We start from the raw sequence: 18,455 nt of genomic DNA on the forward strand, positions 1-18,455 counted from the left end.
TCAGCACCCTTACAGTAAAGAACTTCTTATATCTAATCTAAACGTCCCCTAAGTTTGAATCTGTTACTCCTTGTCCTACCAGTACAGTCCCTAATGAAGAGTCCCTCCGCAGCATCCTCATAGGTCCCCTTCAGATACTGGAAGGTTGCTATGAGGTCTCCATGCAGCCTTCTCCAGGCTGAACAGCCCCAACTTTCTCAGCCTGTATTCATAAGGGAGGTGCTCCAACCCTCTGATCATCCTCATGGCCCTCCTCTGGACTTATTCCAACAGTTCTATGTCCTTTTTATGTTGAGGACACCAGAACTGTACACAACACTCCAGGTGAGGTCTCACAAGAGCAGAGTAGAGGGGCAGGATCACCTCCTTCGACCTGCTGGTCACGCTCCTTTTGATGCAGCCCAGGATACGGTTGGCTTTCTGGGCTGCGAGCACACACTGAAGCTGGCTCATGTTCATTTTCTCATCGACCACCACCCCCATGTCCTTCTCCACAGGGCTGCTTTGAATATCTTCTCTGCCCAACCTGTAGCTGTGCCTGGGATTGCTCCGACCCAGGTGTAGGACCTTGCACTTGGCATGGTTAAACTTCATAAGGCTGGCATCAGCCCACCTCACAAGCATGTCAAGGTCCCTCTGGATGGCATTCCTTCCCTCCAGCGTATCGTCCGAATCACACAGCTTGGTGTCATCAGCAAACTTGCTAAGGGCGCACTCAATCCCACTGTCCATGTCAGCGATGCAGATGTTAAACAAGACTGGTCCCAACACCGATCCCTGAGGGACACCACTCGTTACTGGTCTCCAACTGGACACTGAGCCACTGACCACAACTCTTTCCAACCCTAACCATCCTATGATTCTATGTGGATGTGCAACCAAAGAAAGAAGGAAAGAACAACATATCAAAAGAGCTTCCTGTCACTTCTGCTCGCTGCCGAGGGGCAGCAGCAGCAGGGAAAAAGGCTTTATTTAGCCTTCCAGACACAGCCCTGGAAAGGGACCCTTTGAAACCCAATCTCTCATTACCCCAAAGATACCAGGCTTGGAAAAGGCAGCAGCTACCTGAGGGCTGGGAAAGACAGGCCTTGCTATGCACAAGAGGGGCTGGCAGAAGACCAAGTCCAGCTGGTACGGAGTTATCTATTGACAACAAAGCCAAAGCAAAAAGGTGGGAAATATCCTTCAGCTTGCTGTTAACCTTTTTGCCCAGGGCCTTTAATATTTATGAGAAATTCTGGAAGACTTGAGAAATCTAGATCCTGCTTCCAAAACCCTATCTCATTTTCTTGCTCGTGTAAGAGCTGGGATTTGTTCGCAACAGACAGTTTCTGTACAAGCCTTAGAGACGGGATTGTTTGAACAACCTGGACAAGTCTCAGTTTTTACAGCTTATGGCCTCCAGGAACCAGCTCCCTGCTACACCATGACCAACAAAAAGCAAACTCTGGTTTGTTGCTAACATTCAAGTTTACCACTTCAGAACTTTTACTAATCAACGACTATTCCTTCTAAACCAGGAGAAATGCACTTCTAGCAGAAATTTTGACCACACAACTTCCACTCCATGGCTATTTTTACTGCTCTTGTAAGCAAAGCTGCAGCACCAGAGTTGAGCAGTCCTCAAGCCACAGTCTGTGCAAACAGCCGGGACAAAGACACTAGTCTGAAGGGGTGTTTCTTCAGGCCTCAACATCATCATTGAGGGAAACCTCATTTCAGGATCAAAGGGTGCCAACATCTACCCTGAGCAATAGCTCAGAGCTCTGGCTGTGAGCTCGCACTCCCCCTCCAGTGGGTGGGAAGAGGCAGGAACTCCAGAGAGGGACTCCCAAGTGGAACACCAAGAAGGCAGACTAAAATAGCCAAGCAGGAAGGACTGAAGCACTGAGCCGGAGGCACCACTGTTAGATGGGGATTCACAGACCCAGACTCTCTCCTATGTCTCAGGGAGACAGTTATTTCTCTTGAAAGCAGACTAACAGCTCAGCAATTTTCAGAGGTTTGGGGTTTGTTTCCTGAAAAGCCAAAGGAAAAGTACCGATTCGTCCTAATGATGATACCAAGGGCCCATTAGATGAATTTTCTATTTAAAGAGTTCCCAAATGCATACACCAGGTGGAGAATTAAGAAAGAAACATAGTCTTAGGCTGATGCAACTTACACTGAAATCACAGCATACTACCTGATAATTTTGATTAGCTCGCTCATGTTGACATGATCTGGCACCAGGAATTTGGTCTTATCCAAAACTGGAAGCTGCTTCTCTCCCTTGTACCTTTCAATGATCACCTAAGGAAAAACACAAAAAGAAAGGAGCAGAATATGTGAAAGGCAGAAACCGTGCCTGGTGCCTTCATCTCCCCCCTCCATTCTAAACACAACAAAGTATGAGCATTTATACTAAACTCCATTTCCCCTAATTTGTGAATGCAGCCTCTCACATCTGAAAAGAAACAATTACTATTGTCTTCATGTGCTCCTCTTGTTCTGTTCACAAGAGTCACTGCTCAAAGGGGGAACAAACAGGGATTTAGCAGCACACATTCACAGCTTCAGTGCAGTTTTAGAACTGCAGTTAATTTGCTGGAATCATTTAATCTAGCATTGAATTGCCCAGCAACAAGGAAACCCATGATTTGTAGAAAAACGCTAAGAACTCACCAACAAAGTTTAAGTTGACAAGCATGTATTCTTTATTGCGGCACCAGGAGACACAGGAGATAGCTCCTCCAAGAGTGTCTCACTCAAGCACAAAACAAGCCATGATTATATCATCATCAAACATATATATTCTTTCCATTACATGCATATTCATAAAACTACTTATACATGACATCACTCTTCTAGAAAATTCCTCCCGCATGCACACAAGAATGTGGTAGTGGTCTTTGGGACTCCTGGTGGACATTTCTTCATCATCTTCTTCTTCATCACTTGGTCCTTTGGCTGAACTTTGGAGTTGGCCAGTCTTGTCCGTTTGCCAGCTCCTTAGTTGGTTCTAACTGGTTTCCCTAAACATTAACTGAAGGGTTCTCTTCCTTATCACTATTATAGAGTCTACCTGGGGTCCAGGTCACTTAGTTATAAGCAAAAGGTTCATTCTATAACAAGCTATCCTTCATTCTATCTTTCTTGTTCTTTCCCCATTCACCCAAGAAAAAGATAAAGCACACTTCACTCTAGCACATTACAATGGCTGATTAGGAGCTTGGGCTGCTACAGAAGTCTGCAAATTCAAGCAGTTTTCACTAGAATTTCACCACTTTACAGACTTCTCTTTCTAAGAACTACACCTCCAGATTAGTATGTGATTCCATTCACCTCCCACTGTAACTCGAATGCATGAGAGAAAGCTACTTTTGAAGACTATAAAACCTCAAAGGAAAGAACTTTCTCCTCCTTAATCTCAAGACAGCACGCTTAGGAACCACTAATTCCATCAAGATTGCTAAGTAGTAAATACCAAATTCACAAGGAAGTTGCAGATTTGCCAATTTAAGCAGCACCCTGCCCAGCAACTGTATGTAGCTCCTGCTTTTAAGAAATGATCTCAGAATTTGTGCACTCCTGCTTCCACATCCATGTGGGGTTTGTTGTTTCTAAAGCAACGGTAGCAACGTGACACCATCCGCTTGGATCATTTCCATGCTTACAGGGCCTGGCTGTGTTGATATTCAGAATCTGCACAGATTAAGAGATAGCAAGCCAATTTAATTATTTCGGAGAAAGACTTCCTTACAGCAGTATAAATAATTGCTGGCTAATTCTGGAAAAAAAAACCCACACCATTATTTTTAAAAAAGCAGACCATAACCAATAGATAATATTTCCAACAGCAAAATGAAGGATATTGACAGCATGGGAGGGATTTACCAGCTAGCGTGACACTGCCATCTTATCTCAAAGCTAGGACACAGACAGGCAACTCCAGCAAGCCTCCAAGTATCCCAGCAGGCCTCTGCCATCACTGGGAGTTTGCATCACTGTATCTTCACCAAGTTGTATAGGTCCCTTTGAATTTTTGCTAGTAGTATATCTGTGGCTGACTTAAAATGAGAGCTTTGCTATAATCCAGTGGCTTTACATCTGTGATCACAGAGCTTGGGGACTACAGTGATCTGTGAAAGGTGGGTGTAAAAGCATGAGCAGATGGTTGAAGGAGGTGATCCTGCCCCTTTACTCTGCCCTCGTGAGACCTCGCTTGGAGTACTGTGTACAGTTCTGGTGTCCTCAACATAAAAAGGACATGGAATTGTTGGAACAAGTCCAGAGAAGGGCCACGAGGATGATCAGGGGACTGGAGCACCTCCCGTATGAAGATAGGCTGAGAAAGCTGGGGCTGTTGAAACAAGGGGGCACAAAATCACAAAATGGAATATAGAAACCTTTAGAATTAGTTTTAAGTAATGTTAAGCTTGATGGCTTTGTAACAGTAGCAATGGAAAATTACTGAGGTGCATGATACATAGAGAAAAAAATAGAGTACAGCTAGAGAACATACTGAGAATTCTCACAAGATAAATCGTTATAGCTGACATAGTTTTAAGAAAAAACAGTCTAGAAGAACAGGACACAGGATAGGGAGTATCTGGGAACTGCAGGTGTCTGGGATGGGCTACAGTTAAACTAACTGATAAGTAGGAGGATAGGAGGATTATTATGTCTCTGGTGCTAATGAACCAATTAAACTGATATGAGCATCTACTTCGCGTGCTTCAAAGGCTGCCAGAAGTGATGAAGATTGTTGGAAGAAGTAAACGACCCTCAGAGACCACCACCACAATTCTGTACGCATGCGGGGAACTTTCTGGAAAATGATGTAATCCATACATAGCCTCATGACTATGTATGTATGCCCAGTGGCTATAAAAGGACAGCTTGTGTGGCAATGGGGAGACACATGTTAGGAGGAGCTATCCCCCGTGTCTCCCGGTGCCGCAATAAAGAATACCTGCTTGTCAGCTTGAAAACTTTGTTGGCAAGTTTGTTCATGGAGTTTTCTCCGAATCAATTTGGCACCCCAGATGGGACCCTCTCTGCTTGGCTGCCGGACCCGCTGAGAACAGGGCTCCCTAGGGCCCTCAGGAATTTTTCCAGGAGGGACCCCTCAACTCATTTGGATCACTGCGGGAGCAGACAAAGATCATCTCATAAAAGGTATTCTTTTCTTTTATATAGTTTGTAAGGTGCAGGGGGCATCTCGGTTTGGTAAATTGGTAAGCGTACGCATGGTTTGGAAGCCTTCCGTAAATCGAGAGAGGAAATCTCGTAGGTAAAGGCGTATACCCGGCTGCTAGCCTCTGTTTGGTATACACCCACAAGAAGCAGGGGGCATCCTGTGGTTTGGGTCCTGCAAGACGCAGAGGGTGTCTTGTAGAAAAGGTTTTGTATTTTACTGGCATACACCCATAAGAAGCAGGGGGCTTCTTGAGGTTTGGGTCCTGAAAAATGCAGGGGGTGTCTTGTGGAAATGGTTTTGGATCTTGCTGGTATTTATTTTGTGGCTTGTTACATTAAGGATATTGGTCTTGTGATTTTGGTATCAGTGACAGGATGTTGTAACTAAGCAGGGGGCATCTTGTGGTTTGAGTCCTACAAGACTCAGGGGGTGTCTTGTGGAAATGGTTTTGTGTCCAGTGTGCTATCAACAGCCCATAAGGGATTTGATTCAGTGATGCTGTCAGCGTGGGTCCCTGAATAGGTTAGTCGAATCACCCTCCGATACAGTGGGCTCTCCAGTACGTCCCACAGTGGGACGCAGACAGGCTGGTCGGGCACAAGGGTCTCGTCCTTCTTGGGACACTGACAGGCTGGTCAACTATAAAGGGGTCAAGGACCCCCCCATTAATGTTACAATATTTTGTGGCTTGTTACAGTAATGATTTTGGTCTTCTGATTTTGGTACTGGTGACAGGATGTTTGTCCTGGGTTCAGCAGTAGCAGTCATTTTTCTCCTCCTTGGTAGCTGGTGTAGTGCAGTGTTTTGACTTTCAGCTCGGGAACAGAGCTGATAACAAGGATGTTTTGGTTTGGCCAAGGACTCTGTGAGCCTCATGCTCTGCCAGGGAGGAGGGGAAGCCAGGAGGAAGCAGAGACAGGACACCTGACCCAAACTGACCAAAGAGGTATTCCATACCACAGCACGTCATGCCCAGGAGGTAACTGGGAGTTAGCCGGAAGGGCTGGGAGACTGCAGGGTTGGAGGAGGTATCGGGCGGAGCTTGGTCGGGCTGAGGGGGGCGAGTTATCGGTCAGCTGGTGCTGAGGTGTTGTATTCTCTTCCCTTGTTATTTCCTTTATCATTATTATCATTGGTGGTAGCAGTAGTGATCTGTGTTATACCTTAGTTACTAAACTGTTCTTATCTCAACCCGTGGGAGTTGCATTCTTTTCAATTCTCCTCTCCATCCCTCCAAGAGCAGGGGGGAGGGCAAGAAAGGGGGAGGAAGTGAGCGAACGAATTACCTGACTGGGTTTAAACCACGACAATGTTATAACTGTGTTATTAACTGTTGTGTGTTTGGTTGAATTTTAGTCTCTGTCTCAAGTGTTGTAACTGTGTGGAGTGTATCTGTGTGATCCCGTTTGTGTATGTGTGTGTGTGAATGTGAGATGGATAATTTAAGAAACCACCCGGAGTGACAGACTGAATGCAAAATTACTATAGTTCCGCCAGATCCCTTAATTTTGGCTTGGAAAAGGACAGGCAAAAACTGAAAGTTAAGCTGGAGAGATGTTGTTCAGCCTGTGATATTGGGGAAAGATGTTTAAAGTTAAAAAACAGTAATCAGGAAGATAGATAGGTTGAAAATTATGTATCACAGGTACCTCTGAGAGCATCTGTCCTATCAGATATCGATAAGGAGGAAGAGATTGCTGTCACTGGCAACAAGCGGCACATTCACATTCAGATTAAGAAGGGGTTAAACCAGAAGTGCTGTTGCAGAGGCAGGCATCTGCAGCTCCTGCAGAGCAGGGTGAGCAGCTGTGAGAAAAAAAAAAGGGAAAACCAATGGGGAAAGGGGGGGGGGAGCTCGCGAAGCTCCTGTGTTTTGAGCGTGGGAGGAGGGATGACGGGCAGAGGTTGGGGGAGTGGGCTCTTCTTCGGAACCAGATCGGTGTGCGTGCTATGGGGTGTTTGGACGTTGGAAGTGAGACTGCCTGGGGGGGGGAGGGGGCAGTGCCATGGGGTGGCTCCGGTGACTGAATTGGAACTAGACTGACAGGGACATGGGGAATCTACCCTAGCAGATCCACTGATTAGATTAAAACTACAGACTAGAGGAAATAAAGGGGAATTTTAGGAATTTTAGTGGATACAGGAGCAACTTATTTGGTGTTAAATCAGAGAGAAAAGAATTTGTTACAGATATGGGAGCTACTGGCCACCAAGAAAAAGCCTGGGGAAAAAAAAAAAAGCATTCTTTCTGAAACCTTTAAAGTACAAATTGGGAAAACAAATAGGAATGCATAAATTTTTATGCATGCCAAATTCTCTACAATCTTTATTAGGGTGAGAAGCAACATTTAAAGAAGGCAAAATGGAATTTAGAGTTAAAAACAATCAATTAATTGCAGTTTTGAGTTTATCTTTAATTCAACAGAAAAGCGAAAAGGAGGACCTCCCTGAAATAGAAGAAATCCTTAATCAGGTATATGTGGGAGTATGGGCGTCTGAAGTTCCAGGTAAGGCAAAAAAATACTTTGCCTGTTAAAGTGGAAATAAAAAAGGGGGGCCTGCCCAATTAGAATAAAACAGTATCCCTTAAAATCAGAAGATCAAAGGGAATAAAAAAAAATCAATTGATAAATTTTAAAATATAGATTATTAATTGAATGTGAATTGGAATATAATACTCCTATCTGGACAGTAAAGAAATATGATGGAAAAAGGTGCAGATTGTTCACGATATCAGGGTAATCAACAAAATTGCAGAGGATATTTGTCCAGTAGTAGCTAATTCGTATGATTTATTGACTAAATATTGAATAATAATCAGAAATGGTTTGCCATCCTGGATTTAAAGGACACTTTCTTTTGCTTACCACTGGCCAAAGAAAGCCAAAATTATTTGTTTTCAAATGAGAAAATCTTGACACAGGTAAAAAAACTCAATTAACTTGGACAGTATTACCTCAAGGGTTTTAAAACAGTCCATCAATTTTTGGAAATCAGTTAGCATGAGAATTAAAATCATGAAAGCCACCTGCTCGGACAGGGACTCTGTTACAATATATGGATGACCTGTTAATGCTACAGAAACAAAGGAAGAATGTGTCTAGTGGACAGTGGAATTATTAAACTTTCTAGGCTGAATGGTTATGGGGTATCCAGACAAAAGGCCCAGCTAATCCAAACCCGAGTTTCCTACCTAGGATATGAAATAACAGGAGGACAGAGAGAACTTGGAACTGCCAGAAAAGAAGCCATTTGCCAGACTACATGGCCATCAACCGTCAAGGACCTCCGGGCATTCCTGGGAATGACAGGATGGTGCAGACTTTGGATCCATGATTATGGTGTTCTGGTAAGACCACTGTATGAACTGTTGAAGGGAAACCTTCCCTCTTTGGACTGGACTGATAAAGCAGAGGAGGCTTTTAGAAATTTAGAGGTAATGAGAGCTCCAGCTCTGGGACTTCCGGATGTGGCTAAACCGTTTTGGCTATATTACTATGAAAAACAAGGAATAATCCTTGGGGGTCCTTGCTCAGAAACTAGGATCATACAGAAGGGCAGTGGTGTATTTTTCAAAACAGCTGGATGAAGCGAGCAAAGGATGGCCCAGATGCCTAAGGGCTGTGGCAGCAGTCGTCATGAATATTGAAGAGGCTCGCAAATTCACCTTGGGACAAAAGATTACTGTGCTAGTGTCCCATGTAGTATCAGCAGTCCTGGAACAGAAAGGAGCCCACTGGTTATCTCCTTCAAGTTTTTTAAAATACCAGGCCACCATTGTAGAACAGGGTGATACAGAATTGTGATCACTAACGTTGTGAATCCAGCATCTTTTTTGCAGGAACAATCGACAGAACCCCTAACACACGACTGTTTGACCACCATAGAGACTGTATATTTGAGCCGACCAGACTTGAAAGACAAACCTCTGGAAGACGCTGATTCTTGGTTTACTGATGGTAGTAGCTTCAGGAAAAAGGGTAAACGAAAGGCAGGATATGCCATTACCATCACTTCAGAGGTAATAGAAGCTAAAACTTTACCTGCAAACACCTCTGCCCAGAAGGCAGAAATAATAGCATTAATGAGAACCCTGGAATTGGCTAAAGATAAAAGGATAAATATTTGGACTGATTCTAAATACGTATTTGGTGTGGTACATGCACATGGTGCTATCTGGTAAGAATGAGGACTTTTGTACACACAAGGGAAACAGATTAAATATGCTACAGAAATTCTACAATTACTGGAAGCTGTTCAGCTACCTGAAGAAGTAGCTATTATGTACTGCAAAGGACATCAACAAGGTGACTCTGATCAGGAAATTGGAAATAATTTGGCTGATTCTGAAGCCAAACAAGCAGCTGAACAATCCCAAATCATGTCCTTAATCCCTGACAGCAAACTAACAATTGATAAATCTAAACCTAGGTATTCAAAAGAGGATAGAAAATTGATTGAGGATCTAAAGGGACAGGAAAATAAAGAGGATTGGGCTCAAATACCTGATGGGTGAATTGTAATCCCCTATAACTAACTCTGGAAGTTAGTTCAGGAACAAAACAATGTCAGTTAGAACATAATAAAACTCATTGGGGTAGCAACTCTTTGTATAAATATTTAGACAAACAAATTGTAGGAAGGAATCTATACACCACAGTTCAATTAATGATGTCTTAAGAATAATCCTAAAACTGAAAACAGAAATCAAATTGGGACAATTGGGAGAGGAAGTTATCCGGGACAGCAGTGGCAAACAGATTTTTCTGAATTACCAAGAAAAGGGGGTTTATCCATATTTGTTGGTGTTAACGGATACTTTTTCAGGCTGGCCAGAAGCATTCCCTTGTAGGATAAATAATGCAAGACAGGTGATTAAAACATTATTAAATGAAATAATACCTGGTTTTGGAGTACCAGAGGCAATTTCCTCAGACTAAGGTTCACACTTTAGTGCAAAATTGTCACACGAAATTAGCAAAAAAATTGAAATTAATTGGCAACTACATGTTCCATATAGGCCTCAGGCCAGTGGGCAAGTAGAAAAGATGAACCATCTGATTAAACAACAGATTAGCAAAATATGTCAGGAAATGAATTTATATTGGCACCAGGCGTTACCACTGGCTCTATAAGAATTCGAACTAAACCTCGGTCGAAAGAAGAGGTCAGTCCATTTGAGATTTTGTATGGAAGACCATATCAGTCCCAGTTTAAAGGAGAAAGTCTTCAGGAAGTGGGAGAAGGCTATCTCCAACAGTTTCTGATCAATCTGAGAAAACAATTGGAGGAGATAAATAAGAGAATAGTAGGGACAAGAGCAAGAGGTTTGGATTATCCGATTCACCCTTTCAGACATGGAGACTGGGTTTATGTTAAGAATTTTTCAGGAGATCCTCTACAGGAGAAGTGGAGCGGACCATACCAGATATTACTGACCACCTTTACAGCAGTGAAGATAAAGGAATGACCTGCTTGGATACATTATTCAAGAATAAAGAAAGCACCAGAGCCAGAGAAGACATGGCGGATCAAGCCTTCAGGACCCTTATGTATGAAATTACATCGGTCATAATTTGGACTCATATGATAACTGGTGCACAAGCTTGGGACCAGAATTTATATCTGAAATGAGTGCAGAATGTTACTGTTTTAATAGTAGTGACTGTTGGGTGTGTGCACAGTTGCCTAAATCAGGAGAAAGCCTGGATCTCCCATTAATTGGAGTTCCAATTCCTAACACTGTCTCATGGACAAATTTGTGGGTGAACACTAGCAATCTGTATTTGAAGGAAAGGTTAAAATTTGGCATAGTTAATCCTAATCCAGGTAATAAATATTACACCTGCACACAAAGATATATTACACCAGGAACCAGGGTAAGAAATCTTGCTTAAATACCATAGATGTAGGTCACCATTCAAATTGCATGGTATCATAGTTCAGTGGTGGCCCATTCCTAAAAAGGATGGTATTGGTTATGTGGAAAAAATGCTTATAAGACTCTACCCCCAGCTGGAAGGGGGCATGCACCTTAGGTGCTGTAATACCCAATTTTACTATTATCGACAGATATCCTTCTGGGACCTGGATTAGAAGTTTTGCTAAACGGATTAAGCGAGGGTTTAACCCTATTACCGAACGGCATAGAGCATTTCATAGTTTTGTAAGAGGGCTAATTCCATCTTTGGGAGTAAGTGAATTAGAGAAGGCAATTGTAAATATCTCAGCAACTACAGAGGAAATGGAAAGTAAAACCATTGATATAATTCAGGCAGAACAAGAGATAACCAGCCTGTCTAAAGTGGTATTACAAAACTGAATGGCTCTAGACATGTTATTGGCTTCACAAGGAGGGGTTTGTTCCATAATCAATGAAAGCTGTTGTTCCTATATAGACCGAAGTGGCAGAATCGAAACAGATCTTGAGGAAATTTGGAAACAAACTAAGATATTTCATGAAATGGCCAGGGATGACACCTCCTGGGGTTTTGAAGGAATATGGAAAAAGTTAACTTCATGGTTACCCAATCTCTCCTGGTTGAGGCAACTGGTTGCAGGAATATTGATGTTAATTATTGTAATATTGATTACTTGTGGTATGATACAATTTTCCCTCTGGTGTTGCAAACAGTCTATGATTGGAAAAGGAATGAAATTAAGCACCAAGTAGAAATGAGAAATTATTTCAAAAAGAATTTTGACGGTAATGGTAATAAACAAAATGTTGCAAAAGAATTTGCAAAAGGACAGAAAAAGAGGGGAACTTGAAACAAGGGGGCACAAAATCACAAAATGAAATATAGAAACCTTTAGAATTAGATTTAAGTAATGATAAGTTTGATGGCTTTGTAACAGTAGCAATGGAAAATTACTGAGGTGCATGATACATAGAGAAAAAAAATACAGCTAGAGAACATACTGAGAATTCTCACAATATAAATCGTTATAGTTGTGACATAGTTTAAGAAAAACAGTCTAGAAGAACAGGACACAGGATAAGGAGTATCTGGGATCCGCAGGTGTCCAGGATGGGCTACAGTTAAACTAACTGATAAGTAGGAGAATAGGAGGATTATTATGTCTCTGGTGCTAACGAACCAATTAAACTGGTATGAGCATCTACTGCGCATGCTTCAAAGGCTGCCAGAAGTGATGAAGATTGTTGGAAGAAGTAAACAACCCTCAGAGACCACCACCACAATTCTGTACGCATGTGGGGAGCTTTCTGGAAAATGATGTAATCCATACGTAGCCTCATGACTATGTATGTATGCCCAGTGGCTATAAAAGGACAGCTTGTGTGGCAATTGGGGTGACACACGTTAGGAGGAGCTATCCCCCGTGTCTCTCGGTGCCGCAATAAAGAATACCTGCTTGTCAGCTTGAAAACTTTGTTGGCAAGTTTGTTCCTGGAGTTTTCTCCGAATCACTCTTCAGCCTGGAGGAGAGAAGGCTGCGTGGAGACCTCATAGCAGCCTTCCAGTATCTGAAGGGGGCCTATAAGGATGCTGGGGAGGGACTCTTCATTAGGGACTGTAGTGACAGGACAAGAGGTAATGGGTTCAAACTTAAACAGGGGAAGTTTAGATTAGATATAAGGAAGAAGTTCTTTACTGTGAGCATGGTGAGGCACTGGAATAGGTTGCCCAAGGAAGTTGTGAATGCTCCATCCCTGGCAGTGTTCAAGACCAGGTTGGACAGAGTCTTGGGTGACATGGTTTAGTGTATGATGTCCTGCCCATGGCAGGGGTGTTGGAAGTAGATGATCTTAATGTCCTTTCCAACCCTAACTGTTCTATGATTCTATAAAAGCAATCTTTGGTCAGGAAACAGGATTTGTTAGGAAAGGGCCTTTTGGGAAAACTACATTCCAGAAAAGTAAAAAAAAAAACCCCTCTGCTGTAAAATAGAACTTGTTCCCATGCCCAACAGCACAGTAAAACAGCAGCAGCAGATTTGAGATGAAACATTTTAAAGCTGAACAGAAGCTGAAAACCTTTCGGTTTCTATCCAACATGGAAGCAACAGCTGCTTTGTTAATGAAGTTGTACTGGAAGTGCAGACAGTTTGCAAGCAATCTGCTCACAGCAGAATTTCTGTTGCAGAATGACTCTAAGAGCAGGACCATAGAGCCCTGGAGGACTGTGCGAGCAAGGCAGGGGGTGGCCCCCACAGGTAACCGGAAACCGGACATGGGAGGAGAATGCGGAGGAAGCTGTGTGGGTCTAACCAGTACTGTTGTGAATACGAGGAGTGGCTGAATACCACTCCTATATAAGTGAACTGCGTCACAAATAAAGTAGAAGTTTGCTTATCACCCATATTGGGTTGGCCTGTCTGCTTCTCCTCGCCGCTTACAAATTTCCACTCACAGGGATCATCTGCTCTCATCACTGAGTACCAAAGGCTGATACATCCAATACAGTTCTCTCTTCCATCCCCCAAGATCTCCTATGACCACCCCTGTTCCAGGAATATGTATTTATTGCTTACTGCAGTGACAGCCATCACAAAAAGCCCACCAGCTGCAAAGAACTCATCATCAATAGAACATGATCCATGCATTTTGCTTCCTAGGATGCTTTACTTTGCATTTGTAACCTCTAGGGTGCCATAAGTAAACGAAAACAAATATTCAGGCAGCATTTGGAGATGACCAGCTGAAGAATAAGAAGGTGAGGGCTGATCTCTTCAAGGTAAGGGGTTTAATAGCCAAGCAGCATTCTGGGCCCTCAAGCACAAGCCCATTTCCCAGAAGACAAACATTTCTGTCTGTCCTGGGTTCAGCAGTAGCAGTAATGTTTCTCCTTCTTGGTAGCTGGTGCAGTGCTGTGTTTTGACTTCCAGCCTGGGAACAGTGTTGGTGAAGTTGATGTTTTCGGTTGTTGCTAAGCGATGTTTACCCTGACCAAGGACTTTGTGAGGCTCATGCTCTGCCAGGGAGGAGGGGAAGCTGTTAGGAAGCAGAGATGGGCTGCCTGACCCAGGCTAGCCAAAGAGGTATTCCATACCACAGCACATCATGCCCGGGGGGGGGGGGGGGGGGGGTAACTGGGAGTTACCCGGAAGGACACAGGCTTCCGGGTGGGACTCGTTTCTTGGAGGGTGGTATCGTATTCTCTTCCCTTGTTATTTTCTCTTATCATTGTTGTCGTTGGTAGTAGCGGTGGTGATTTGTGTTGTACATTGGTTGCTGGACTGTTCTTGTCTTAACTCGTAGGAGTTGCACTCTTTCAATTCTCCTCCCCATTCCTCTGGGAGCGGGGAAGGGGAGAGCCCTGGGGGGGAGGGGGGGTCGGGCCTCGATTGCTCTCAGCCTGGCACCACTCACTGGGAGTGAGTGCACAAGTTGTCTGGCTAGGGTTTAAACCACAACACTGTCTCAGCACAGATTGGTGATAAAAGGTGGATCTGTCTCTACATTTCTGTGCATTCTCCTTGGTTAGCCCCTGCAGACTCTTCTATTGGAGAAGAAAAACACTGAGATGAGGAGAGCTGAACACTCAAGGGAATCTCAGAACCAAGCCAGGGTATAGTTTTCTTTAAGTTACAATACACAACTACAATACACAGGAAACCCCACTTCCTCCAGTCCCAGCTAGCACCTTGCTCTGCTACACCAACTGCTGGCTACTCATTTTAGATTGTTTCTGAAATCCAGGCTTAGCGACCCTGAGCAGCCAAACTTTCATCTGGTCTCATCAGGACAGCACTTTCACATGTTTCTGACTACTAAAAGGAATATGAGACTGGAAATTGAAGTGAAAAATGAAAAGAACCAGACTTACCGGTATTTTAGTTGGGTGCTGCTCTCGAATCAGCTTTACATCTTCCACTCTTTGCTCTGTAAGAGATTTATGAAAAGTCTGTTCAAAAATCCACACTTAATGCTGTTATTACCTTATTGCTCCACCACTGAAGACTGCATGTTAGCAAAAGCAAATTCAGGAAAAGAAGTTTTCAAATGGAACAGCACTGTCACAAGTAAAACCTCTCCTGTGACTGATGACACTTTGCTCTTAAACCCGTGACAAGTAGTACATGCACACTACCTGGGAATCCTAGAAAGCATTGAAGGAGACAGCTTCCTCCCCACACACCCCTCATTTTCTGCCCACTAAAGTAAACATTTAATCTCAAATTTATGGCACCAAATTACACTGCCCAAGTTAATGACTAAGTATTCTGTACAATTTCTATGAGATCCCAGAAGAGGAAATAGTAAACAATTATGTGAGAGCTGAAACAAGCCAAAGCCTGGCAGCATCATCTTACCCTGTGCGTTCTGGTATTACCAAATTACAGTTTTCTGTTTTGATTATGCTGCACCCATTGTTGCAGAAGCCATTGGTAGGTTCTTCTGTACCTAGACATTGCATTACTCCCTGTGCCAGTTTTCAGGATAAAGTTTGCCTCTCAGGCATAAATATTAATAGCACAGATATTATAAACCAGGCTAAAGTACATGTCCCAGGCAAAATAAATAGGTGCAGTTGCTTTTAAAGTCATCTGCTTATACCCTGCCTACTTTCAGATTCAGCAAACTCAATTTTAACCTCACCAGTCCTTTTCAGAGGGTCAGGGCTTTCCAGGTCATCTCCATCTTATAAACACCTCTCAGAGAGGAGATTTAATGTTGCATCACAGTTTTAACAGACACTCAGCTAGGGAAAAGTGCTTCTCATAGGAGAGGAAGAGCTTAGATCAGCACCCATCAGCCCAACCCGCTGCTGGTATGCTAATGCACAGGACACATTACCTGTCCCGTTGCTCAGCAGTAACATCACTCAGCTCTCCATTAGTCCATATTAAATTTGGGTGCATGAAATACATCCATGTGCCTTTTTACAAGCCTGGTTAAGGATATGCAACTCCCGTGAATCACAGTTTTGAGCTGGAGATGAATCAAGCTGAACTAAGGCAAGGAGCATGCAAAGCCTTCACCTGACTGCAGGACTGAGAAGCTGAAAGCCATTCTGCTTCACATCCCACAGGGCAAGCCACGCTCTTACAGACCAGCATTAACACACCAAGGGCAGAGGCAGAGATTACTAGCTAATTAAAATACTTTCTAAGATCAACCAGAAACACAAGAGATACAGGGAGGAATGAGACCAACCATCAACCTAGCAAGCACAGGGTTTGATTAACTTTGCAACCGAAACAGCTTTGTTCACTGCAGTGTTATTCAACAGAACTCCCTGGAATAGCAGGAACATAAACCGGACAAGTCATTGAGATTATTGTATATGGCATGCTCAAAATCAGGCTTCAGTCAGCTACAGATAAACACTGTTCTCTGATGATATTAATTGCAGTGGCAACTGCTTGGCTACCATCCTAGCTGAATTTAATACCTGCAATAGAGGCTGTTGACAGGCGATGGGGTCAACAATAGTTTTGGAAGACTCCAAGAAAAGGGGCAGCTTAAACAAAGACTTTGTTAGATCAAAATTCTCTCTCTTTCAGTGCAGAGAATGGCTTATGGCAAAGGGTGAGCACACCGGAAAGCTCCCTTAAGCTGCGTGACTTTAACCCAAAAACAGAAGGAACAGAAAATCTGGATCAATTACTTCCATCAACTCTATTTTACATATGGGATTTTATAGTTCACGCAGAAATAGGTTACGCTGCCAGTTCTTGTTATCCTCGGAGCATTTCAGCCTACCTCAATGACACACATGAACAGATACCAAGCTCTTTGATTGCTTTGGTCCCATCCTAAGCATAGAAAGAAGTGTTGGCACCGCTCTGTCAAGGCTGTTCCTTCTAGAAAGGGACTAATCTCATTTCCCTAGCCATCATTACACAGCTCTTTTCAATGCCTTGATAGTTTTCAATAACTAAATGGAGACAGAAGGCATACATCTCGGTCCACTCATGGCTCCCCGGGTAGAGAATTCCTCACCCCACGCCAAATACCAAACTTCAAGTGGAGCTTAATTATCCTCTTAATAGCACAGATGAGGTTGGATGCTGAGCAGACACATCGGGAAGGACGGGCAGGCCCAACTCCTGGCACACAACTTAAAGCTCCTGGGAATTTTGCAGTCGATAATGGATGATGTGAAGAGGCCATCTCCCCATCCCAAACCCTTCTCCCAACGCAGAGCTCACCCTGACACAGCTCTGTGTCCACCTCCACACCTCACTCATCACCCCCGGACACCCGAAACAGAACCCTAGCACAAGCTCTCAGGCTCGCCCGTCTTATCGGCGCGCGGAGGCCGGCCCGGGGTGTGTTTCCATCTCAGTGCTGAGCAGGGCTGTGACTCCCCTTCCACCCCAGCACCAGGGATACCCGCGCAGCCCTCGGCGGAGCGGCACGACGACGCCGGTGATCGGAGCACGGAGGCCGGGCCCGCTCCGGCCGCTGAGCCCCGCTGTCAGCGGAAGCCGGCCCCAGCCTGGGCTGCTCGGAGATCTCATAAGCTCCTACTCAGACCTGTCCCCTCCCCGCTTCGCCTATCCCTCCATCCTGCAGCCAGGGCAGCAGCCGCCACCAGCCTGCCCCGCCGGCCGCCTCCGAGCGACGAGGCCCAGAGGGTACAGGGGCAGCCGGCGGGCTCTGTCAGCGACCCGACCCCGCCGCATCCCTTTCCGGGGGGGGGCTCACCGAAGGTGCGGCGCTGCTTGAAGCTCTTCTCCGAGGGCATGACGGCGGCTTAACACAGCGACGGCAAACAACCCTTAATACCGACGCCCGCCACCGCCAGCGACTCCACCGTCAGCTGACGCCGCGCGTCACGGCGAGGCGGGGCAGGCACGGCTGCGGCGACATCTTGAGTGTGGCGGGATGGGCCGCCTGTCGCCGCCCGGCTGGGTGCTGCGCCCCGGTGCATGGTCCCGCGGAGTGCGTGGTCACTCTTTCGAGCTCTGTCACGTTCCTGCTCGGTGACACAGCAATGACTGTCTCAGAGAGCCCTGCCACTGTAACCCCATAGCCATGGCTGTCTCAGAGAGTGTCACCAAAAGTCGGGAGAATAAAACTCCTTAACACCAATGTATCATTAAGAAGCAGGCATTATTTATTGCAGCGCTGGGTGGGTGCTAGGTGGAATTTCCACAAATCAAGCACATCCCATGCTGATTTCGTCCATTATATTTATACACAAAAATTACAAGGTAGTACACTCCCAGTTACAATGATTGGTTAGTGATTTATGTACAATTATAATATCTGCAGTGTCATTCTCTTCTGTCACTATGCTTGTGTGGGGGAAGGGTCTTCTCGATCTGTGGGTGCGTTTCTTCCTATTATAATGAAAGC

At 44.5% G+C, this 18,455-nt stretch overlaps 1 protein-coding gene across 5 annotated transcripts in view; it reads right to left on the reverse strand.

The window, feature by feature from the left end:
- Positions 1-17,955, reverse strand: part of LOC133276338 (microtubule-associated proteins 1A/1B light chain 3B) — a 38,571-nt gene extending 20,616 nt beyond the window's left edge. The window contains exons 1-3 of one of the 5 annotated variants that reach the window (XM_061467067.1): positions 17,802-17,955; positions 14,974-15,029; positions 2,186-2,292 (exon numbers count right to left, since the gene is read on the reverse strand). In XM_061467067.1, coding sequence (XP_061323051.1) covers positions 2,186-2,292; positions 14,974-15,029; positions 17,802-17,841 — 203 coding nt within the window. In that variant the 5' untranslated portion in view covers positions 17,842-17,955. The remainder of the gene's footprint in view (positions 1-2,185; positions 2,293-14,973; positions 15,030-17,801) is intronic. The other 4 variants (XM_061467071.1, XM_061467072.1, XM_061467069.1 and 1 more) reach the window with 4 other exon arrangements.
- Positions 17,956-18,455: the final 500 nt, after the last annotated feature.

Source organism: Pezoporus flaviventris, unplaced genomic scaffold, assembly GCF_033815535.1.
Source record: "Pezoporus flaviventris isolate CSIRO_AGI_PZ_B2104156 unplaced genomic scaffold, CSIRO_AGI_Pfla_v1 ptg000044l, whole genome shotgun sequence".
NCBI lineage: Eukaryota > Metazoa > Chordata > Aves > Psittaciformes > Psittacidae > Pezoporus > Pezoporus flaviventris.